At 34.7% G+C, this 20,732-nt stretch overlaps 1 protein-coding gene across 3 annotated transcripts in view; it reads right to left on the bottom strand.

The window, feature by feature from the left end:
• The window catches only part of SPAG16 (sperm associated antigen 16), a 1,147,205-nt gene that overhangs the window by 261,095 nt on the left and 865,378 nt on the right, over positions 1-20,732 (bottom strand). For all 3 annotated transcript variants that reach the window (XM_004092023.2, XM_003254035.3, XM_003254036.3), the window contains one exon: positions 1,727-1,853. In XM_004092023.2, the coding sequence (XP_004092071.1) occupies positions 1,727-1,853 (127 nt within the window). The remainder of the gene's footprint in view (positions 1-1,726; positions 1,854-20,732) is intronic.

The raw sequence follows: 20,732 nt of genomic DNA, 5'->3' as shown, positions 1-20,732 counted from the left end.
CATACGTGTTGTCTTTGATGTTTCTCGCTGTTCTACTGCTGATTCTTATGCTTTTCTTAATATTAGTGTATCACCAAGTATATTTCAGTCATGGAGAGAAAAAAATAGGTTTGCTGTACCAAGGGCCTTAAAATCACACTGACCTGTATGACAGAAGACAGATACTGAAATTTATTTAAAATCATGTTTATCTAAGTATGCAAATAACTTTTGGGCTGGATGACAAGGATAGCAAAGAGCAAGTGGCAACATATTTAATGACAATAAAATATATGGCTATTATTAATTGTATGGTATTTCAAAGCACCTCTTAACTTCTATTATTAGGAAGTACGGACAAAAGTTTTGAAATTTCAGAGTTCAAAATTCAAAGACATGAATACTTGAATGCTAGGTCAAGATAATAAAATGGGATTTAAGGATGTGAAATGTTTATGAAAACCAAGTGAAAGCTGTAGAGCTCCTTTAGCGCTATGGTGTCAATGTGGATTTTATATGTCAAAAACTATAAATTGACCTTTCCATAGGCTTTTGCAATATAAGATGAAATTCCCATAATTGGGACTTTTATTTTGAAGAGTGTTTTCTTTTTTTAATTCTGGCAGACCATAAATGTCTTAACAACAAGAATATTACTAAAACATTTTTAAAGAAGCCACTGTTACTAGTGTGGTTCATATGCCAATCTGTAATGGGAATATGACTTAAAGTTTGTTAAGAAGACAAGCTTACCATTTTCTAAATTTCTGATATGTGATGGCAATATTATGAAACCAGTCTCAGGAAACAAACAATTATCTTCTGGCTCTAGAATTACTCCTGGCATACTCATATTTTCTGGACTAAAGAATTAACATGGACTATCTTAAAAAATAAAATATTTTCTTCATATTTGTTCTTTACTTCTTTACCTAAAATCAAGTTTTTGCTATCTCCACAACTTTGATTTACCACAAATAATACTCAAAGATTCAAAATATTCTCAAAACTTAAAATAGTTTAAAATATGTATCACAAGAGCAAAGAAAAAATAGATTATTCAATAATGTATACACATTATTTAGTAAACTCTTTCATTAAAGATGCAGATGCAACTGTATTTTAAACCTTATAAATGGACAACTGGAATTATTGTAGGGCTCACAAAATCAGCTGCTACACTATTCCTCATCAACAAGGATAAAATATTTTATCTAATTGATAATACTTATATCATTATGGAATAAAAACTAAATATAATAACATTATAGAATGCACAGCACATAATTGCAACAATAAGATACATGTTTATCTCAAATTAATTGTAAACTCTAGACAATATGGGGTAATTCATTAAATTTTTAACATTAAATTATTACACTAAAAATGTTTCAAGTTCATTTTTGCTAAACTTTTGTTCTTCTCTACTCTTCATTATTTTGCCTTTAGAAAATCCAATTTGCTTACCTTGGATGGTGATTCTGAGGAACGGAGGTCTGAACATTTTGCGTGGCACTGCTAACAAACCTATGCTGTCTAGATTAGTACATATTATCACCTCTTTTATTTCTCTGACTTTAAATATATGAATATAATTCTTTCACATGACATGCTATATATAACATGATAAATATATCACAATGTAATGTAACATAATGTAATATTAAGAAGAGACATTTACATAGAAATACATACATTTAAGTAGAAACAAAATAGTTTCAGAAACATTAGACAAAAATGATCCTACCTGATGAATCAAAATTCACCTCATTGCCAGGACTTGGACCTATATCGATGGACACAATTGGTAACAGCTTCCGAAAGTCCCATAGCTTTGTAACCCCACAGGCATCACAGGATGCTATCATGTGACCCTTCAAAATATAAGATAAACAAAAATAAAATGTGTCTATATATATACATATATACACACACACACACTACATACATACAAATACATATAGTAACCTATAGACAAAAGGTAAGTGTTACAATTTTATTACAGCCGTAAGATTACATTCCTCTAAACTAAGAAGTAGTTGTTAATAACTTTATTTTGGACATGAAATTATTAAAATGATATTCTTAATATATAAAATCCTCCACTAAATTTTTGGAGTTAACGTTTCAGACAAGCATTTTCATTTTAACTACATTAGAAGATGTAACAAAACAAAAACATGTACACTCATAATTTGCATATATATACATATATCACATCACGCATATGATATATGTGACACATAAAAACTGTGAATGTGGGAAAATTATACCACATGCATATCTCAGCTTTTATGCTTGCAATTAGTTAGCATTGATAATAATACCTCAAATAGAGAAAAAACAAAAAGAGGTAGGAAGAAAAATGGACACAATGAGAGAAGAATATCATCATAGTAGGTAGAATGACAGGCACCAGGTGAAGTTGATGGCAATAAAATGGTGCCTATTGTAGTCTGTCAAAATTCTCAGAAAACATAGTTGGGCTTGCTTTGGTAACATGTAGTGCAACAAGGAAGACGGTAATTGGATAAAAGGGAAGGAAAACAGAAGGAAGGGTGAATGGATTCAAGTGACATGGCAATGGAAGATGGGAAGAGATATTTTTGCAGCATAGTAGCAGTGGCCCAGGCTCATCAGTTCGGAGCCCAGGGTCTGTCTATATGCCTCCTGCTGTTCTCTCAGGAAATGTTTATTGAGCATCTACTTTGTGACAGAGATTGGAGATATGCTGGTGAATAAGAGGGGTTTCTGCTCCCCAGTAACTCATAATCTTCACTCATTCTCATCATTCCGGTCATCTAATTTCTTTGTACATTCACACATTGAATGAGTATTGGCCACATTAAAATCATCAATTATGTTTATAAAACATCAGTATACTGTTTCCCATTTGATGTACAGTTCCCCTTTCAGCTGCAGTTTGAATTTTTTAATGTCAACTTAAAAACAATCCTCTCATTTTCTCCCTACATTATTTTAAATGTTAATGTTAATACCTTAATTATCATGTAATTTTCCTTATCACTTCGAACTAGCTCACATATTTTCTCACTTACTCCTTGATTTCTATTCTTTCTGGAAAAATAATACATCTTGTATTACAGTTCAAGTGGACTCATTGTTTTTCTCTAAACACACCAGTAATGCAATGAATGCAACTAGTTTTAAAATTATATAACTGTTGTCACTGGCACAGTAATACGACAGCCTTGTCCCCAATCTAATAAATGAGATGCTTAATCTTTTTTATGACTTAAAAGGAACATGGAGAATTTGGAATGTCCTCAAATATGTAAACATGTATTATAAGAATTGTGAGGAATCAGTGAATTTCATTTCAGAAAAGGAAAGAACAGTTTTCAGTATCAGCAAGGAATATTAATGTTAGAAATTAGAAAGAATTCTTTCCAAATATAAGGGCTTTCAATGATCTGAGAGAAGTCACAGAATGGAATTTTTTTTTCAATTTTGGGAACAGAGTAGGTAAGTTTTCATCGGAGTTTAATCTGGATGCACTTCTTGCCACAGTCAGGTGGATGGACTTCATGTTCTTTTGTTGTCTGGAGTCTATGAATTAAAGAAAATCTTAAAGTATACTTTATCCCACTGCATATTAAAATTTGAGGAAGTATGCATAAAATAAAAAATAGTTTCATCATTGTTATTGTGTGAAAATGAGTAGGTAGTTTTAACATTTTTACATTTAATACTTGAAACTTTTATTGCTGTCAAATGATCAAGCTCAATAGTTTGATAATATGAAAGTGAGTCAGTATTTATGAAATGCTTTTAATGAGCCAGGTACCGTGCTAAATGCTTCATTAATAAACTAGTACATAGCAACTTTAAGCAATTTTGAATAACTAACATCCTTTAGCTAGATTTTTTCCATTGCCTTAGAAACTTAAAAGCCACGAGAAAGCATGCATTACAGTAAAATGAATATGATAATTTTTTGTTTTTTTTTTTGAGATGGAGTCTTGCTCTGTCACCCAAGCTGTAGTGCAATGGCGCGATCTTGGCTCACTGCAACCTCCATCTCCCGGGTTAACGCCATTCTCCTGCCACAGCCTCCTGAGTAGCTGGGACTACACAGGCGCCTGCCACCACACCCGGCTAATTTTTTGTATTTTTAGTAGAGATGGGGTTTCACCACGTTAGCCAGGATGGTCTCGATCTCTTGACCTCATGATCTGCCCGCCTTGGCCTCCCAAAGTGCTGGGATTACAGGCGTGAGCCACTGCACCCAGCCAAGTATAATATTTTAAAGAATAGAAATAAGTTTGCGTTTAGATTTGATAACTGAAAGATACTTGGTAATGGAAGAACAGCTTAACTATATATCCAGTTAGCTAGTGAGGCAGATGTAGTGTCTATTACAGTGTTTGGAGCATAGTAGAGCTCAACAAAATATTTGTTAAGCTGATAGATGAGTAATGCCTCCTCAAAGGTTACCTAAAGTTTTATTTTGGTCCAAGTCCTTCCAAAGCAGTCTTGCGGTGAATATTAATTCTAACCCTGATGGGTCTGAATCACTTACAAGACAGAAAACAATGGAAGAGGCAGAGAATCTAGAACCAATACTTAGTATATTCTAATGCCCTGTATCCTTCTTCTTTCTCCCATTTCAGGAAAATTGGAGGGCCATCTGCCAATCTCCTTCCTCAAGACAGAATAAATTAGAATGTTGTTAATCCAAACTGTGTAGTTTGAGTTTTGAGGGATGTGGAGATGGAGAGATGTGGGAAGGAGATTAGTTGACAACCTGGGGAAAACTCATTTTATCTACAATTTATGACAGTCAAGCTATAGTTAGGCATTTAACCTAAATTAAGAAATACTTCAAAGAAAATGTATTTAAAGACAGGTGAGATTTCATGACAATCTTAATGAGAGTCAGGACTCAAGAGGTTTGGAAATCTCTAAAATGCAATTCTGGTTATCATCGGTAGTAGTACTACTGATCCTGAGGATGGGAAGGTACTGAAGGTGGATGTGCAGAAAGCTCTCAAAGAAGTTCAGATTGAGATCTATGATTGTTTCTCTAACTGCATCTCCAGCATCCAGTATAGTTCTTACTACATGTTAGGCATTTGGTCTTTGAATAAGCAACTGAATGAATGAATGAATGAATGAATACAAAGGGAATGGAATGAAAGCAATCAACATTGACTCTATGTCATTTAAAATAATTTGTTTCAAAAGTATAGAAATATTAACTGAGCCAAAGCCCAAAAAAATGCTTTGTGGTCATAAGACTCAAATGAATTTAATTATGCCAGTAGAATTTAGCCAAGTGGACAAAGGGTACAGCTGAGATGAAAATGAATAGTCATCACTCCTGATTGCCTCTGTTAAGCTTCCCACCACCAAATTAAAGATCCTATAATGAGAAAACCATATAGATATGAAGTTAATAATAAATTAGAGAGTAGAATAACATAAGATCAATCTAGCTTCATCTAGGCTGCTGAGAATTTATAAGAGAAAAATTTAGCAATAGGTATCAAGGATCACAAAAATGTCCAAACTTTTGAAACTTTTAATATTACTTCTGAACTTTATTATAAAGAAAAATGTATTATGAAAAAACTAATGTAGCATTATTTATAAATACAAAATGGAAACAAGTGAAATTTCAAATAATAATCTAATATGGAAGAAGTAAACCTTGGGCTGTGGTGGATTCAGAAAACTGCTCAAGGCAACTTTTATACAAACTTGTTATCAACAGCTGCGGAGAGAAAAGCAGACTGAACTACTATCTCTCTGCACAGAGGTTCCAAAAGTATTTATATATGGTAAAACAAAGAAAGAAAAGGAGAAAACTGGAATGTTAATGAGGTCATTAATAATTTAAATAAATAATTAAAATACTATTTTATAAGCCAATAGTATTCCTTAATATAAACATATCTTATGTCTGTGTATAATTTTTTAAAACAAATATTTCAAACTTGGGCATTATCCTAACTTTTAGGATTACAGGGCTAGTGCTCAGGTTAAGAAATACTATATAGTAATATAATTTTTTATATGAAAGTCCCTATGTCTTTATATTGCATCTCTAAAAGAAATAGGATATTAACCTATTTTGTAAGACTCAGGTCCAATTTGATTGTAGTTTGAACCTTCATCCTGATGAGTCAGCTAAGTAGTTTCTTGGTTCAACTTGCTGGGTTTTATGTACATATATGTTATATATATAAATACCTTTTTTTTTTGGAAAGTCAATTTACTGAACAGTAAAAGCATTTTAGGCCCAGGACATGTTTCCTTTCTTCAATGATTCCTCAAGGCTGAACAATAGAATATATATAATATTCTGTTGTCAAAGAGTTATACTGCATACTAGAAAAATTAAATGAATGATGTTACATCAACTATGTATACATGAGAATGTTGTAAACACTAAGTGTAGGAACTTTGTTCTGTTTGTTTAGCAGTACATTCTAGTGACCTAGAATAAAATATAGTTTATGTTCAATAGATAATTGTAGAATGAGTACATGAATATCTTAGATAAATAATTTAAAGCCATTAAAATCACAATTATAGAACCAATGTAAAACATGGAAAAATTTATGCCAAACTGTGGTTACATTAATTAAAAGTATATAATATACATGTACAATGATTAAATGGGGAATTACATCATTTATAAAAACTTTTGTGTATTTTTATAATCCTTTAATACTTTAAATGTGAACAATAACTACAAATAATTAAACTCCTCAAAGATAACAGTTATATATTATTCAAATGTCATTGCCAAACATATTACTATTTATTTCATGAGCTTTTAATTCATTTTATTTTACTTTACTTTTAAATCTTATTTTTGAGATAGGGTCTTATTCTGTTGCCCAGGGTGGACTGCAGTTCAATATTGTAATCTCAAACTCCTGGGCTCAGGTGATCCTTCCACGTCAGCCTCCCAAGTAGCTGAAATTACAGGTATTTGTCAACACCCCCAGCTAACTTTTTAATTTTTTTTATAGACAAGGTCTCGCTATGTTGCTCAGGCTGGTCTCAAACCTGTGGCCTCATGTGATACTCCCAACTTGGCCTGCCAAAGTGCTGGGATTATAAGCATGAGCCACTGTGCCCAGTCTCATGAGACTTCAAAATATATCACTGGTACAAGCACTGATACTGAGAATGGGAAGGTACTAAATGTGTTTGCATGGAAAGCTCTCAAAGAAGTTTCCACTTAGGTCTGGAGCTCTTTCTGTAACACTGAATCTCTAGCACCCAGCACAGTTCCTGCTACATGTTAGGTATTTGATTTTAAATCACTAATTGAATGAATAAATATAAAGAAAGTAGAGAGTAATCAATGTTGACTGTATGTAATTTAAAAGAATTTTTTCACAAATATAGACATTTAAATGAGCTAAAACTCAGAAAAAAATGTTTTTGTGATCATAAGACTCAAAATCATACATTTGCACAATACTTTATAGCTTATCTTATAACATACCTGTAAATAATGTCACAGCTGACTCTCACAACTATATGATGAGTCAAACTGTGATTCTACCTCATAATATAAAACTAAATATATTCTAGAAGAATTAAATAATTTATGGAAGGACGCTGGTCAAGATGGTCTTAAAACTATGAAATGAGACAATTAAAAACTAGTAATAGCTAACACTAATTGGGTAATTACTATGTGTCAGTCAGAGTTCCAAGCATTCGTATACAGATATATACATATATCAGGTAATCAAAAAAAAAAAAAACCCAAAACTATGATGGAATAGGTGATCATCTCCATTTTATGGATGAGGAAATTGAGCCACAGAAAGCTTAATTAACTTGCCTACAGTTCACACAGTTAAAAAAGAAATGGCCAGGATTTAAGGCCATTTGGCTTTAGAGTCACTAAGCTGTACTATGTCTCAAAGACAGAGTGGGGCTAAAAAATGATTTTTAAAAGTATGAGGGCTTGAAGAGTTTGAGGACAGGATAACAGGCATAGTATGCACTAAGTAAAAACAGAACAGAAACACAAAATAGAGAATAGGGATGAAAACGTAGGCTCTGGGTTTTGGGTTTGGAAGCAGACTGGTCATTCAACTTGTGCAGAATAATAAAGAGACTAAAAGAGCTTTGTGTCAGATGGAAAATAAACATCAACTTACTGCTAAAACCATGGCTGGAATAAGATTTCCTGACAAAATGAAGCTGAGAAAAGTTGCCGGCTAATGCTGTTTGAAGCTACAATTTTTGTGAATCTATACATTTAAGGACTCTAGAGTTAACACACAGTCTCGCCACCTAGACCTTTACCAAGTAGCATACTCAGTGACTGCATCTGTGGTTTCAAAACCAGAGGGCAGGTTTCACCTACATTAAACGTAAAGCCTATCCTAGGTCACCCTGGAGCTAGGGGCCTGGGAGACCTGGGGCAGAGGAGATAGTTACAATACTGAAAGTTATGGAAGGGTAAGCACAAAGAAAGAGGAAAAGAAATAAAGGGAGTTAAAAGAGATGATCAGACCTTTTACTTACTCAAAAGAAGCTACCAAAAATTTTCCATAACATGCAAAGAGATCTAAAGCTAATATAGTCAACAATTGGAAGATAAAAGTGATCTGTATAGATTAAAATTATGAAAGACTGAAAAAGATTTTAAAGTGTGAGTCTCAAAGATTTGAATAAAGAGCTAATATTCATTAAAGAAAAAGAAATGAAACAAACATAATCTAAAATGACTTGAGAAATCCAAGAGAATTAAAATGTTAGTCATTGAAGAAACAGGGCTCCATAGATAGGATGTACTCTATTCTAGACAAAGTTGAAAAGAAAGTTAGTGGATTGGAATATTATAATCTGGAAAATTTAGCTAGATTGTAGACACAGAGATTAAAAGATAAAAGCATGTAAACCACTAAGAGACTTGAGGGTGGGAGTGGAGTTACATATTCCAATATAAGTTTTATAAGCATTCCAAAAGAAGATAATGTAAAGACAGTCAGAACAGCAGTACCGAAGGTGTAATGGCTGAAACTTTTCCAGAATTGAAGAAAAATATAATATCAAGACTAAAATTGCACTCCAAATATTAAGCATAATGCATAAAAATAAAACTGCACCTAAACACAGTGTAATGAAAAATGTGGGATATTATGGGCAAAGAGATATTTACCTACAAGGGAAAATGACAGATTACCTATTTAAAAAATTTTAAAGACATTTCAATTAATTTTTTAAGTAGATATTAGAACCAGTGGGATAATGTCCTCATTGTACTGAGGGAAAAAACCTCAACCTAAAATTCTATGCTTTAGTTAAATATCACTTTGGGTTGAATGCATTTTCATTCAATGAATAAAAATGTTTAAATCTAAATATCTTATGGAAAGAAGTATTAATGTTTGTATTTCACCATGAAAAAGTAAAATCCTAAGTATAGCATGGGTCAAAATATATTATGGTGAGCACAAATATTTAAAAAATCAGTAATTTTTTTTTTTTTTTTTTTTTTTTTTTTTGAGACCGAGTCTCACTCTGTCACCCCGGCTGGAGTGCAGTGGCATGATCTCGGCTCATTGCAACTTCTGCCTCCTGGGTTCAGGAGATTCTCCTGCCTCAGTCTCCTGAGTAGCTGGGATTACAGGCACACGGCATGATGCCCGGCTAATTTTTGTATTTTTAGTAGAGACAGGGTTTCACCATGTTGGCCAGGATGGTCTCGATCTCCTGACCTCATGAACCACCTACCTTGGCTTCCCAAAGTGCTGGGATTACAGGCATGAGCCACCATGCCCAGCCAAAAATTCAGTAATTTTTAATCAAAGTTGATGTAGTTAAAATGAAAGACAAAATGCTGAATCCAAACCCTAACTCTAATTCTAACCCTAACCTAATCTAAATCTTATCTTAAGCAAAATTCAGGAAATAAGTTAAAAAGAAGCAAATAAAACAAGATTAACAGAAAATACAAGTTATTGTTATGGCAATACCAATACAGAAATATATCTCTCTCTCTCTCTGTCACATCCACCCACCCCCCACCCCCCCACACACACAAACGGGATATACTTAGCAATTAAAAGTAAGAAACAACTAAAATAGTTTAAATAATAAAGAATACAACTATGTGCAATTTACAAGAGAAACATTAAAAACAAGCAGAAACAATAACAAAATTCCCAAAATATTCAAGAGTGAAAATAAAGGAATAAAATCATTAAATACTAATTCCTAAGAAGCTTGTAGAATATCAGTGTCAGAAAAAAATAATTACAGTAAAGAAATTACTAGAGTCTATTACTAAAGAATAATAAAGGGAATACTCTAGCCACAAGTTATACCTAATAAATGTATATGTAAAGACAAATGACGTTTTAAAATATTTTAAAAGTTATCATGAGTATAAAAATATTTTCCCAAATAATGGGGAAGATTGTAATACAAGTCCATCAGAATGATAGATAATGCAAAAAAGCAAAGATATACAACATTTTACCACCCCTTCAAAAATAAAGCTTGATCTATAATGGAAAACGGTATTTGCCAAATAAATAATATCATCAAATATACGTGAAGTATGTGATAAGCCACAAAATAAGTTTCAAGAAATGACAAAGAAGTGTTATAAAGGCCACATTGTATTACAATGATGCAATTAAATTACAAACTAAAAATTACACCAAAGCATCAAAAAAAAGTTTGGAAGCTAAAAGAAAAAAAAAACAATGTAAATTACAAGTTTGGAATTGGTGACAAAAACAAAAAGAGAAAAAGGAAACTCTGCTAAAATATTTAAAGAGATTTATTCTGAGCCCATGAGAGTAACCACATGCTAGGGAAACACAGTCTCGGAAATCTTGTCAAAGTGTGCCCGAGGCAATCAGGTTACAGTTTAGTTTTATACATTTCAGGGAGACAGGAATTTCAGGTAAAATAATAAATCAGTACATGGGAGATACACACTGGTTTGGCCCAAGATGGCAGGACATCTTCAAGTAGAGGTTTATAAGTCATAGGTGGGTTTTGGGATTTTTTAGTTGGCAATTGGTTGAAAGAGTTACGCTTTGTCTAAATACTTGGAGTCAGTAGAAACAAATGCTTAGGTTAAGATAAAGTGTCTGTTATCTGTCATATGGTGCCATGCTAGAGTCAGGTTGGAAAGTAGGCCACAGTATATTGGGCTTCAAACAGGCCTCAAAAAAGGCCTGTTTAACAAGATGTTATGGCTTGTAGGCTTGACTTTACCCAGGCCCTTAGAAAGGAATTTGAGCAGGAAGAAAAGCTCAGAGTTAAGTGCTCAGAATTAATCCAAATGAAGGAATTCATATTATATTTGTTGAAGGAAGCTGAAGCCATTATTAATAAAAATTTATAATTTCAGATGCATTTTTTTAAAAAGAGAAATTTAAAATAAATATATAAAATTAAATTGAAGATGCTCTTTTCTACAGAATAGAAAAGGTAGAAATAATTAATATATGATGAATGAGAAGCAAAATTAAACAAAGTTATTAAAATAATAAGAGATAACATCAACAAAATCAAATGCTGGTCTTTGAAAAGAACATATAGACAGACAAATTGAAAGGTTTGTCAAAAACAGACAAAAATAATCACAAAGAAAAAAGTCATAATCAAGCAACATCAGGGAAAAGGGGATAATTAAAAATATGGTAGAGATTAAAGAAACCACACCAAATGCTATGAAGGACTTAATGTTCATTGTTAATTCTTCAGTAAAATGGCATTTCCAGAACAAAATAAATTTAAAAATCAACTGGCTATAAACCTTGAAAATATTGTCTTAAATATAACAAAAAGCAATACAAGAAATAAAGAAGAAAACCACTAAGACAATATAAATATTGCTCTTGAAATGAGATCTAGACATAAGAAAGAATGATTAAACACCTGAAAACCTTTTCACTGACCCTACGAATATAGTTTAGTGAAACAAATTCAAACAGTGGTTTATTTGGAGTAGATCCACTTAGCTTGGTTACCCAGCCCAAGATCACTCTAATGGTCATAGGTTTGCTATCTCACTTTTTTTGAAGAACTGCCTCTCATTTCCTACACTGTAGCTGGTGTCCTCACAGAAACTCATCTCCCTGGATGGAGTCATTATTTAAGGGGTAGGAATCTGGCTCAGGTAGGAGCAATAAGATTACTTCCCTGTAGTTTCCAAACTAATGTTGAGAGAGATAAGCTATTTCCTCTCTGATAAAAAGGTTTCAGAAAATGTGTAATATGCATATACATGTGTAATCTTCCTTCTGATGCTCAGGTCTAGTACAATAAAGAAACTAATAAGAGTAAGACCATTCAGGAAGTCAGGTGGTATTTGAGTTTTGGTTCCTGCCAAATCTAAATGCCAGTTGCCACCTGCTCGGTCTGAAGTCTAGGTTTGTGAGCTGAAGAAGTAAAGGATGTATGGTCCTCACATATGCCAAATTGGTATATTGACTATTTTGAGATAAAAACATTGGATAAATTATAGTTTCAGAAAAAGAATGGCTGAATTGTCTTTTCCTGCATGCAGCAGGCTTTAAATATTCTTTTGCAAGGGGTGCTTTCCCAGTACCAGGGTGTGAGAAGAATTCTTATCACCAGATACTGGGACTTAGCCTTGAAATAGGCCTGAATAAATAATCTCCCCCAAATAACCCTTATCTTCTACTAGCTTTACACCTCTCATGTATCTCCTAATATCTCCCCTAGAACTTACTACCCTAGCCAGGTCCCCTTGTTCTGTAATTTCTTTACAAATTTATGTTTTTTATCTAAAAAATATAAAAGCATTTTCTTTTGGCCATTCCTTTGGACTTTGCTCTCTGATGAAAGTCCTCATGTAAATGTAAAATTAATAAAACTTGTTTGCGTTTCTCCTGTTCGTCTGTTATATCAGTTCGGTTCCTGGACCAGCCAAAGAGCCCACATAAGAATAAAATGGTGGTGGGAGTGATCTTTCCCTCCTCTATAGAGCCAATGAACACCCTAATTTTGCTTAAATTAGTTTGATTTGGGATTTTTTAATTCACATGTCCTATTTTTTTCTATCAAATTAGAATAGATTTTTAATGACAGCATTGATGTTGATAAAACTGCAATACAATCAGATTTGTATTACTGGTAGATGTAGTAATTGATAACTAAAATTAACAGTTTTTTGTCATGACATATGCTCAATATTTATAGGATTATTTTTTATGTGCAACAATTATATTTTACAAATGAGGAAAATAATGTTTAAAGAGGTAAAGCGACTTCCCTAAAATTACCTAGTTAGAATGATTTGGAGTGTGGATTCAAGCCCACGTATAGTTAACTTCAGAGTCCAAGATTTTATCCACTGTATTACATTTTATTTTTTCAAAACTAGTATAGTATATCACAAATGTTTAAAAATATAGAAAATATTTCCCCATTAGGATACATTAAATAGTCAATAAGATAAAAATTTGTCACATAGATGTTCTTCACACTATTATTTATAAGCTAAACCTGTAGAAACATAAAAAATTATCAATAGATAAAACATATATATACATAATATATAAAATTATAACATGTATAATTATATAGCTAAACTATTATTTTGGCATTTCATCACATATATAAATATATAACTAAACTATTATAATGGCATTGCCAAAGATTATTAATAACAAAAAAAACATAGTTCAATGAAAATAGCAGCATGCAAAATTGTCTATGTTGTATATATACACAAAGCATATACTGAAAATAAATCAGAAATGATTATCTTTAGGTAGTAAGCCAATGCACATTAATTTTATTTGTTCTTTTCAATTTAAAAAATTAGATTTCATGAAATTATCATACATTAATTTTTATCATCAGAAAAATATTTTTGAATAAATAATGAAATCAAAACATCACACACAGTACCTGTCAAGTGATCTAACTTTTATTTTCTAAAATTCTGCTATGCAAAATGGGCAAGTAAGAAGGGTCATCAAGCAAATGGCAGAGATATTAAGTCCGGGAAACATCAGCTGCTTTCAATATGTGAAGGTAATGACCTGCAACTTGGTATTAAGGTATAACTATAATAAAATGTTTAGGCTCATTAGGAGGAAAATTAGTATTTCAAACATTTTTAGTACTGATACATTAGCATGTCTCTTAGGACAGGCCTATGCAGCATTAAGCAATAGCTCATTACACCATTTCCTCAGTACTCTAATGGCACAAATAAAGCAAAGAAATTATGGAATTAGAATGGAAAGAGAAGGTAAGATTTGGGAATGCTTAGAAAGTTCAAGTACAAAGAAGGACGAAATATAGAGCACTGGAAAGACATGGATAAGTTTGTAATTTTGGGTGTATACTTCTTTCCTATGCCATCATCAGCCTGTTAGGCATTAACAACTACCATATCACCAATCATGCTCCATGGATATGAGCTGGAAATCTCAAAAATAATTACTGAGCGGCCGGGCGCAGTGGCTCACGCTTGTAATCCTAGCACTTTGGGAGGCCGAGGCGGGCGGATCACGAGGTCAGGAGATCGAGACCACGATGAAACCCCGTCTCTACTAAAAATACAAAAAATTAGCCGGGCTTGGTGGCGGGCGCCTGTAGTCCCAGCTACTCAGAGAGGCTGAGGCAGGGGAATGGCGTGAACCCGGGAGGCGGAGCTTGCAGTGAGCCGAGATTGCACCACTGCACTCCAGCCTGGGCGACAGAGCGAGACTCCGTCTCAAAAACAAACAAATAATAATAATAATAATAATAATTACTGAGCAGCTAAAGTACACAACACAGCACTACATCATTACAATAACTTGTACAAAGTGATTTACATGTACTATCTCATTTAATTCTACATCTCTATGGTTAGGTACTGGTACTGCTCAGTGTTACAAGTGAGACAACCAAGGTTTATGTTATTAAACTGCCCAGAGTCATTTGGTTAGCAAAACACAGGCTCGGAATTCAAAACCTGATGCTATGGTTTGGATATGGTTAGTGTGGCCCCACTAAGTCCCATGTTGAAATATGATCCCCAATGTTAGAGTAGGGCATGGTGAGAGATTTTTGGGTCATAGGGGTGGCTCACTCATGAATGGTTTGTGGTCATTCTTGTAGTGAGTGAGTTCTGACTCTATTAGTTTCTGTGAGAGCTGCTTGTTAAAACCAGCCCGGCACTACCCCCTCTCTCTTCCTCTCTCGCCATGTGACATCTACACTCCCCTTCTCTTCCTGTCAGCTCCCCTTCCTCTTCTGCCATGAGTAGAGGCTCCCTGAAACCCTAACCAAAAGCAGATGACAGCACCTTACTTCTTGTATAACATGCAGAACTATGAGCCACACAAAGCTCTTTTCTTTATAAACTGCCCAGCCTCCGATATTCCTGCAATCGGCAGACTATAGAAGCATGGCGCCAGTATCTGCTTCTGGTGAGGGCTTCAGGCTGCTTCTCTTCACAGCAGAAGGCAAGGGGAGCCAGTGTGTGCAGAGATCACATGGCAAGAGAGAAAAGCAAGAGAGAGAGAGAGAAAGAGACAGAGAGACAGACAGAGAGAGAGAGAGAGAGACAGACAGAGAGAGGAAGTTCCAGGTTATTTTTAACAACCAGATCTTGTGGGAGATAAGAGTAGGAACTCACTCATCCCCTCCCTCAGGGAAGGCATTAATCTATTCATGAGAGATTTGCTCCCATGACCCAAACACCTCTTACTAGGTCCCACCTTCCAACACCATTACACTGGAAATTAAATTTCAACATGAGATTTGGAGAGGTCAGACATCCAAACTACAGCACCCATGAAACCACTTAGGTGCATAAACATGCATACTTTGCTATTGAGGTAAAACACACCAAAATGGCTAATAGAGCTTTAAGAGCATATCAACAAGTACCATATGTATCAACAAAGAACAAATCAAGCAAGCAGGTGTTTAAATTGACAAGGCAGAAGAGTAATTAGAAATAAAGACAATGTATATAAAGCAACTAATATTTACTGAACTCTACTGTGACCCTGGCTTGGACCGAGAGGAATAAAAACAATGAATATACACCCTCAGCAAGCTTCTGGTTGATTGTTAGAGACAGGAGTAACTAGGCAATTACAATAAAAGAATTAAATGCTAGAAGTAGGTATTGTTTAGAATACAAATTGATCACCTAATTCAAGACTGTAGAATCTAAGAAAGTATCTTCTAGGAGCCGAACCCTAGGATAAACTCATCAGGTGAATACAGCTTTCTGGAAATGTAATGTTTTAGATAGATTAAGATTATGGACAAATATTAATGAAGAGAAGGCAGGAAGGCGTCATTTTTATTGAAAATGGCACAAAGTTAGAGCACAAAGCAGAAATTAACATACTACTCCATGGGGAATGCGGTGAATTAACGATGAGGTTAACAACGGGTAAAAATCCCAAAGTTTCTGGAGCTCACACTGAGGAATGTAAATTTTACATATGATGTAAAAAAGTTGTGTGTTTTGTACATAAATATTGATACTTTAAAGGGAATGTTGAAGGCCACTAGTCTGAGTAAGTTAAGAAGGTATTATCTAGTGCAAGATTGTGTCTCTGAGATCCTGAAAAACAAATGAAGATTGCTTTCTTGTGGTTTTCAAGTTTGTTATAAGTAAGAGGTTGACTGAATTCGGGCAAATTTGTCTCAATCTATAGAATAGATTGAGATATAGAACCTATCTCTTCATTCATCAAACAAATATTTATGGAGCCTGCAAGTGTTCGGCACAGGTTTAAGTGGTGGACAAGCCTCACGGAATGGGCATGCTTCTGTAAAGAAATATACAATAAATTAAATAAATCAGTAAAGTAGTGGTATGTTAAATGTTAAAAGCTATGGAGAATTTTTAAAAATGTATACAAGGAATGTTTGGCAGACAGGGTGTTGAAACACAAATAGCCTGTCAAGACTAGGAATGTGTGACCTTTGAATTAAGATCTAATGGATTTGTGGGGCCAAGTTATGCTGTGAAAATAAACAGCTATTCAGGAAGAGGGAAGAGCAAGATCAAGGGCCCTGAGGCAGAAGCACTAACAGTAAATAGGCCAGTGTAGACTTCAAAGTCTTTTAATATATGAAATCAGGAAGGAACGGGTGCTATGTGTTGAATTGATTCAAAAAGCGTGGATTTGGAGATCAGTCAGAAACTATGAGTCGTCATTAAGTCCAGATTGCTGGAAGCACAAAGGAGTATTCTCATGATTTCAACTATTATTAAGATGTTTATGACTTGAATCTACATCTCCAATTCACAACTCTCTCTTAAATTCCAGGTCTTTATTTCCAACTACTGAGAGCATTTCTCACTTGGAAGTTCCCCAAGTACCTCAATGTCATCCTGTTCAAAGCCAAATTAATCTTTTCCTCAACTTGAGCCTTCTGCTGCGCTTTCCATTTCAACAAAAGGATCCAAACTCCAGGTGATCACCAGAGTTTGTTATCCCATTCTCCATCTCTTTCATTTCCAATTCTATTCAGTTGAAATTTGCCTCCAAAAATCCCTTATTTCAGCCTGTCATCATCTCACACTGGGACACATGCAGTGAACTTCCTCACTTCAACCCTCTATCTTTGCAGGCCATTTTATTATTTATTTTATTTTATTATTATTTTTGAGACAGAGTCTCGCTCAGTAACCCACATTGGAGTGCAGTGGTGTGATCTCAGCTCACTGCAACCTCCACCTACCAGATTCAAGTGATTTTCCTGCCTCAGGCTCCTGAGTAACTGGGATTACAGGCATGCATCATCACGCCTGGATAATTTTTGTATTTTTAGTAGAGAATTTTCGTCACGTTGGCCAGGCTGGTCTCGAACTCCTAACCTTAAGTGATCTGCCTTCCTTGGCCTCCCAAAGTGCACAGGCGTAAGCCACACACCCGGCCTTGGAAGTTCATTTTTATAGCAAAGGTTCTCAAATAGAGGTGATTTTTCTTCCCAGAGGACATCTGGCAATGTCTAGAGACATCTTTGATTTCACAACTAGAAAGTGCCCCTGGAATTCAGTTGATGGAGGCCAGGGATGCTGATAAAAGTCTTATAATGCACTAAATAGCCCCCACCTCCAACAGGGAATTACCAGTCCATAAAATCAGTATTGCCAAACCCTGCTCTATACTAATGGCAGTTTTTTTGTTTTGTTTTGTTTTTTGAGATGGAGTTTCATTCTTGTTGCCCAGGCTGGAGTGCAATGGCACGATCTCAGTTCACTGAAACCTCTGCCTCCCAGGTTCAAGTGATTCTCCTGCCTCAGCCTCCCCAGTAACTGGGATTACAGGTTTCTGCCACCACGCCTGGCTAATTTTGTATTTTTAGTAGAGACGGGGTTTCTCTATGTTGGTCAGGCTGGTCTGGAACTCCCGACCTCAGGTGATCCGCCTGCCTAGGCCTTCCAAAGTGCTAGGATTACAAGGCCTAGGCCCAGCCATGACAGTCATTTTTAAATGCAAATTTGAGAATCTCAAATGCAAATTTGACCTGCCTCTTTTCTGCCTATCATCTTCCTTAAATTTCCCCATATGTTACACTATTGGCTATTCCTCAAATACACCAAGTCCTCATGCTTTTCTCCTTACTGTTTCCACTGACTGGGATACTCATTCCTTATTTATTTTTCTGGTAAATATCAACCATTCTTAAAACTTGGCTCAAACACAACTTCTTCTAAAGTCCTCTAAGTGACACAATGTATTCCTTCTCTTGCTCCCATAAATTCATGTTACAAAACTGCAATCTCTTATATACATGCCCGTCTTTTTATCCTAGACCATTGTTTAATACATATGGCTATTGAGTACTTTAAAGGTAACTACAGCAACTGAGGAACTGAAGTTTCAGTTTTATTTACTTTTAATTAGTTAAAAATTTCCTCATGTAGCTAGCACCTATCACATTGGACATTTTAGATTAAAAATCATCTTTTTATTACAGAAAGTTATATTGGACAGTACTGTTCCAGACCATTTACACATTCAGTTTTCAGTTTATATTATATACTTAGTAAATATTTGAATAAATGAATGAATGAATCATTATTTCCATACCTGGAAAGTCAAAGCAAAACTTCTCATATTTGTGATAGAACTCTTTCAAGAATTATACCCAATATACCCACCGTTTATTTTTAAAGTCTTTATTTTTTTTAGAGCAGTTTTAGGTTCAGAGCAAAATTAAGAGGAAAGTATGAAGATTTCTCGTATGTCCTGTCTCCCCTACACATGCATAGCATCTCACACTAGTAATATCTGCCACCAGAGTGGTACACTAGTTACAATTGGTGAACCTACATTGGCACATCTTCATCACCCAAAGTTCACAGTTTACGTTAGGGTTCACTCTTGGTGGTGTACATTCTATGGGTTTAGACAAGTGTAACCATCATTATAAGAGTATTTTCACCACCCTAAAAATTGTCTATGCCCTGTCTATTCATCCCTCCCTCCCTCCAGCCCCTGGCAACCACTGATCTTTTTACTGTTTCTACAGTTTTGCCTTTTCCAGAATGTCACATAGTTGGAATCATACAGTATGTAGCCATTTTAGAGTGGCTATTTCACTTAGTAATGTGCATTTAAGTTTACTCATCTCTTTTCATGACATAATAGTTCATTTTTTTTTAAGTCCCGAGTAACATTCCATTGTCTGGATGTACCATACTTTCTCTATCAATTCACCTACTGGAGGACATTTTGGTTGCTTCCAAGTTTTCACAGTTATGAATAAAGCTACTATATGTGGAGGTTTTTGTGTAAATATAAATTTTCTCCACTGACTTTTAGTTAGCCACCTTTGGCACTTATAACATGTTACCTTATACAAATAGTTACCTACTTTGTGGATACAGTTTGATTCTTTTTTCCTTTTTTTAATTTTGAGGTAGGGTCTTGCTCTGTCACCCAGGTTGGAGTACAGTGGCATGATCACAGCTCACTGTGACCTCAAACTCCTGGGTTCAAGCCATCCTCCCACTTCAGCTTCCCGAAGCAACTAGGACCACAGGTGCATGCCAATATGCCCAGCTAATTTTTTTGGTAGAGATGGGGTCTCACTGTGTTTCTCAGACTGTTGTCAAACTCTCAGAAGTTTGAGCTACCACACCTAGCCTCGTTTATCAAGAAAAAGGACTAGATCTTTACTTGTTTGAATCTCCCACGACACCTAGCATAATGCTTATTTTGCAGATGTCAAATAAATTGAAAGCACAGTCCTGAAGCAATTGAATATAGACTGGCCCAACTTCCTGGCTGCCAAATATGATGCAAAATTAGTGGATTTCTGAAGGTGAAGGGGAGAAGAAGGTTTAGTAAATCACAGAGAGTCTTTCTACTCTAAAGACAATTTTTGAAACTAACGTTTTATTCAAGGAGAAATGGAAATTCCTTACATGGCATATGAAATTGATGCATTCTCCTTCTGGCAGTGAGCCTCTTCTAAAAGTACTAAAGAAAAATGTTCTGACTCTCATGTGAGTTTACTTCATTTTCAGTGTCATTCTTGGCATTATTTCAGATATTCATGTATGAGATTTTCATCTTATAGGCCCTTGGTGTTTTCTGCCGATGTGACTTGTCACATTGCAGCAATATCTTATGATATATTTACATAGTAACATACTGTAATGTTAAAGTAGGGCAGTAGGGTTTCTGGAATATGAAGAAATAACACCAAAGAGATATGAAGTAAAAGTTGAAGCTTATTGCTCCACATCTGAAGAGCGAGTGGTGTTAAATTTTTACAGTTTTGCACCA

The sequence above is a fragment of the Nomascus leucogenys genome, chromosome 22a, assembly GCF_006542625.1.
Source record: "Nomascus leucogenys isolate Asia chromosome 22a, Asia_NLE_v1, whole genome shotgun sequence".
Classification (NCBI taxonomy): domain Eukaryota; kingdom Metazoa; phylum Chordata; class Mammalia; order Primates; family Hylobatidae; genus Nomascus; species Nomascus leucogenys.
Note: the sequence above shows the minus strand (reverse complement) of the source record. Positions and strands in the feature narration are given on the sequence as shown.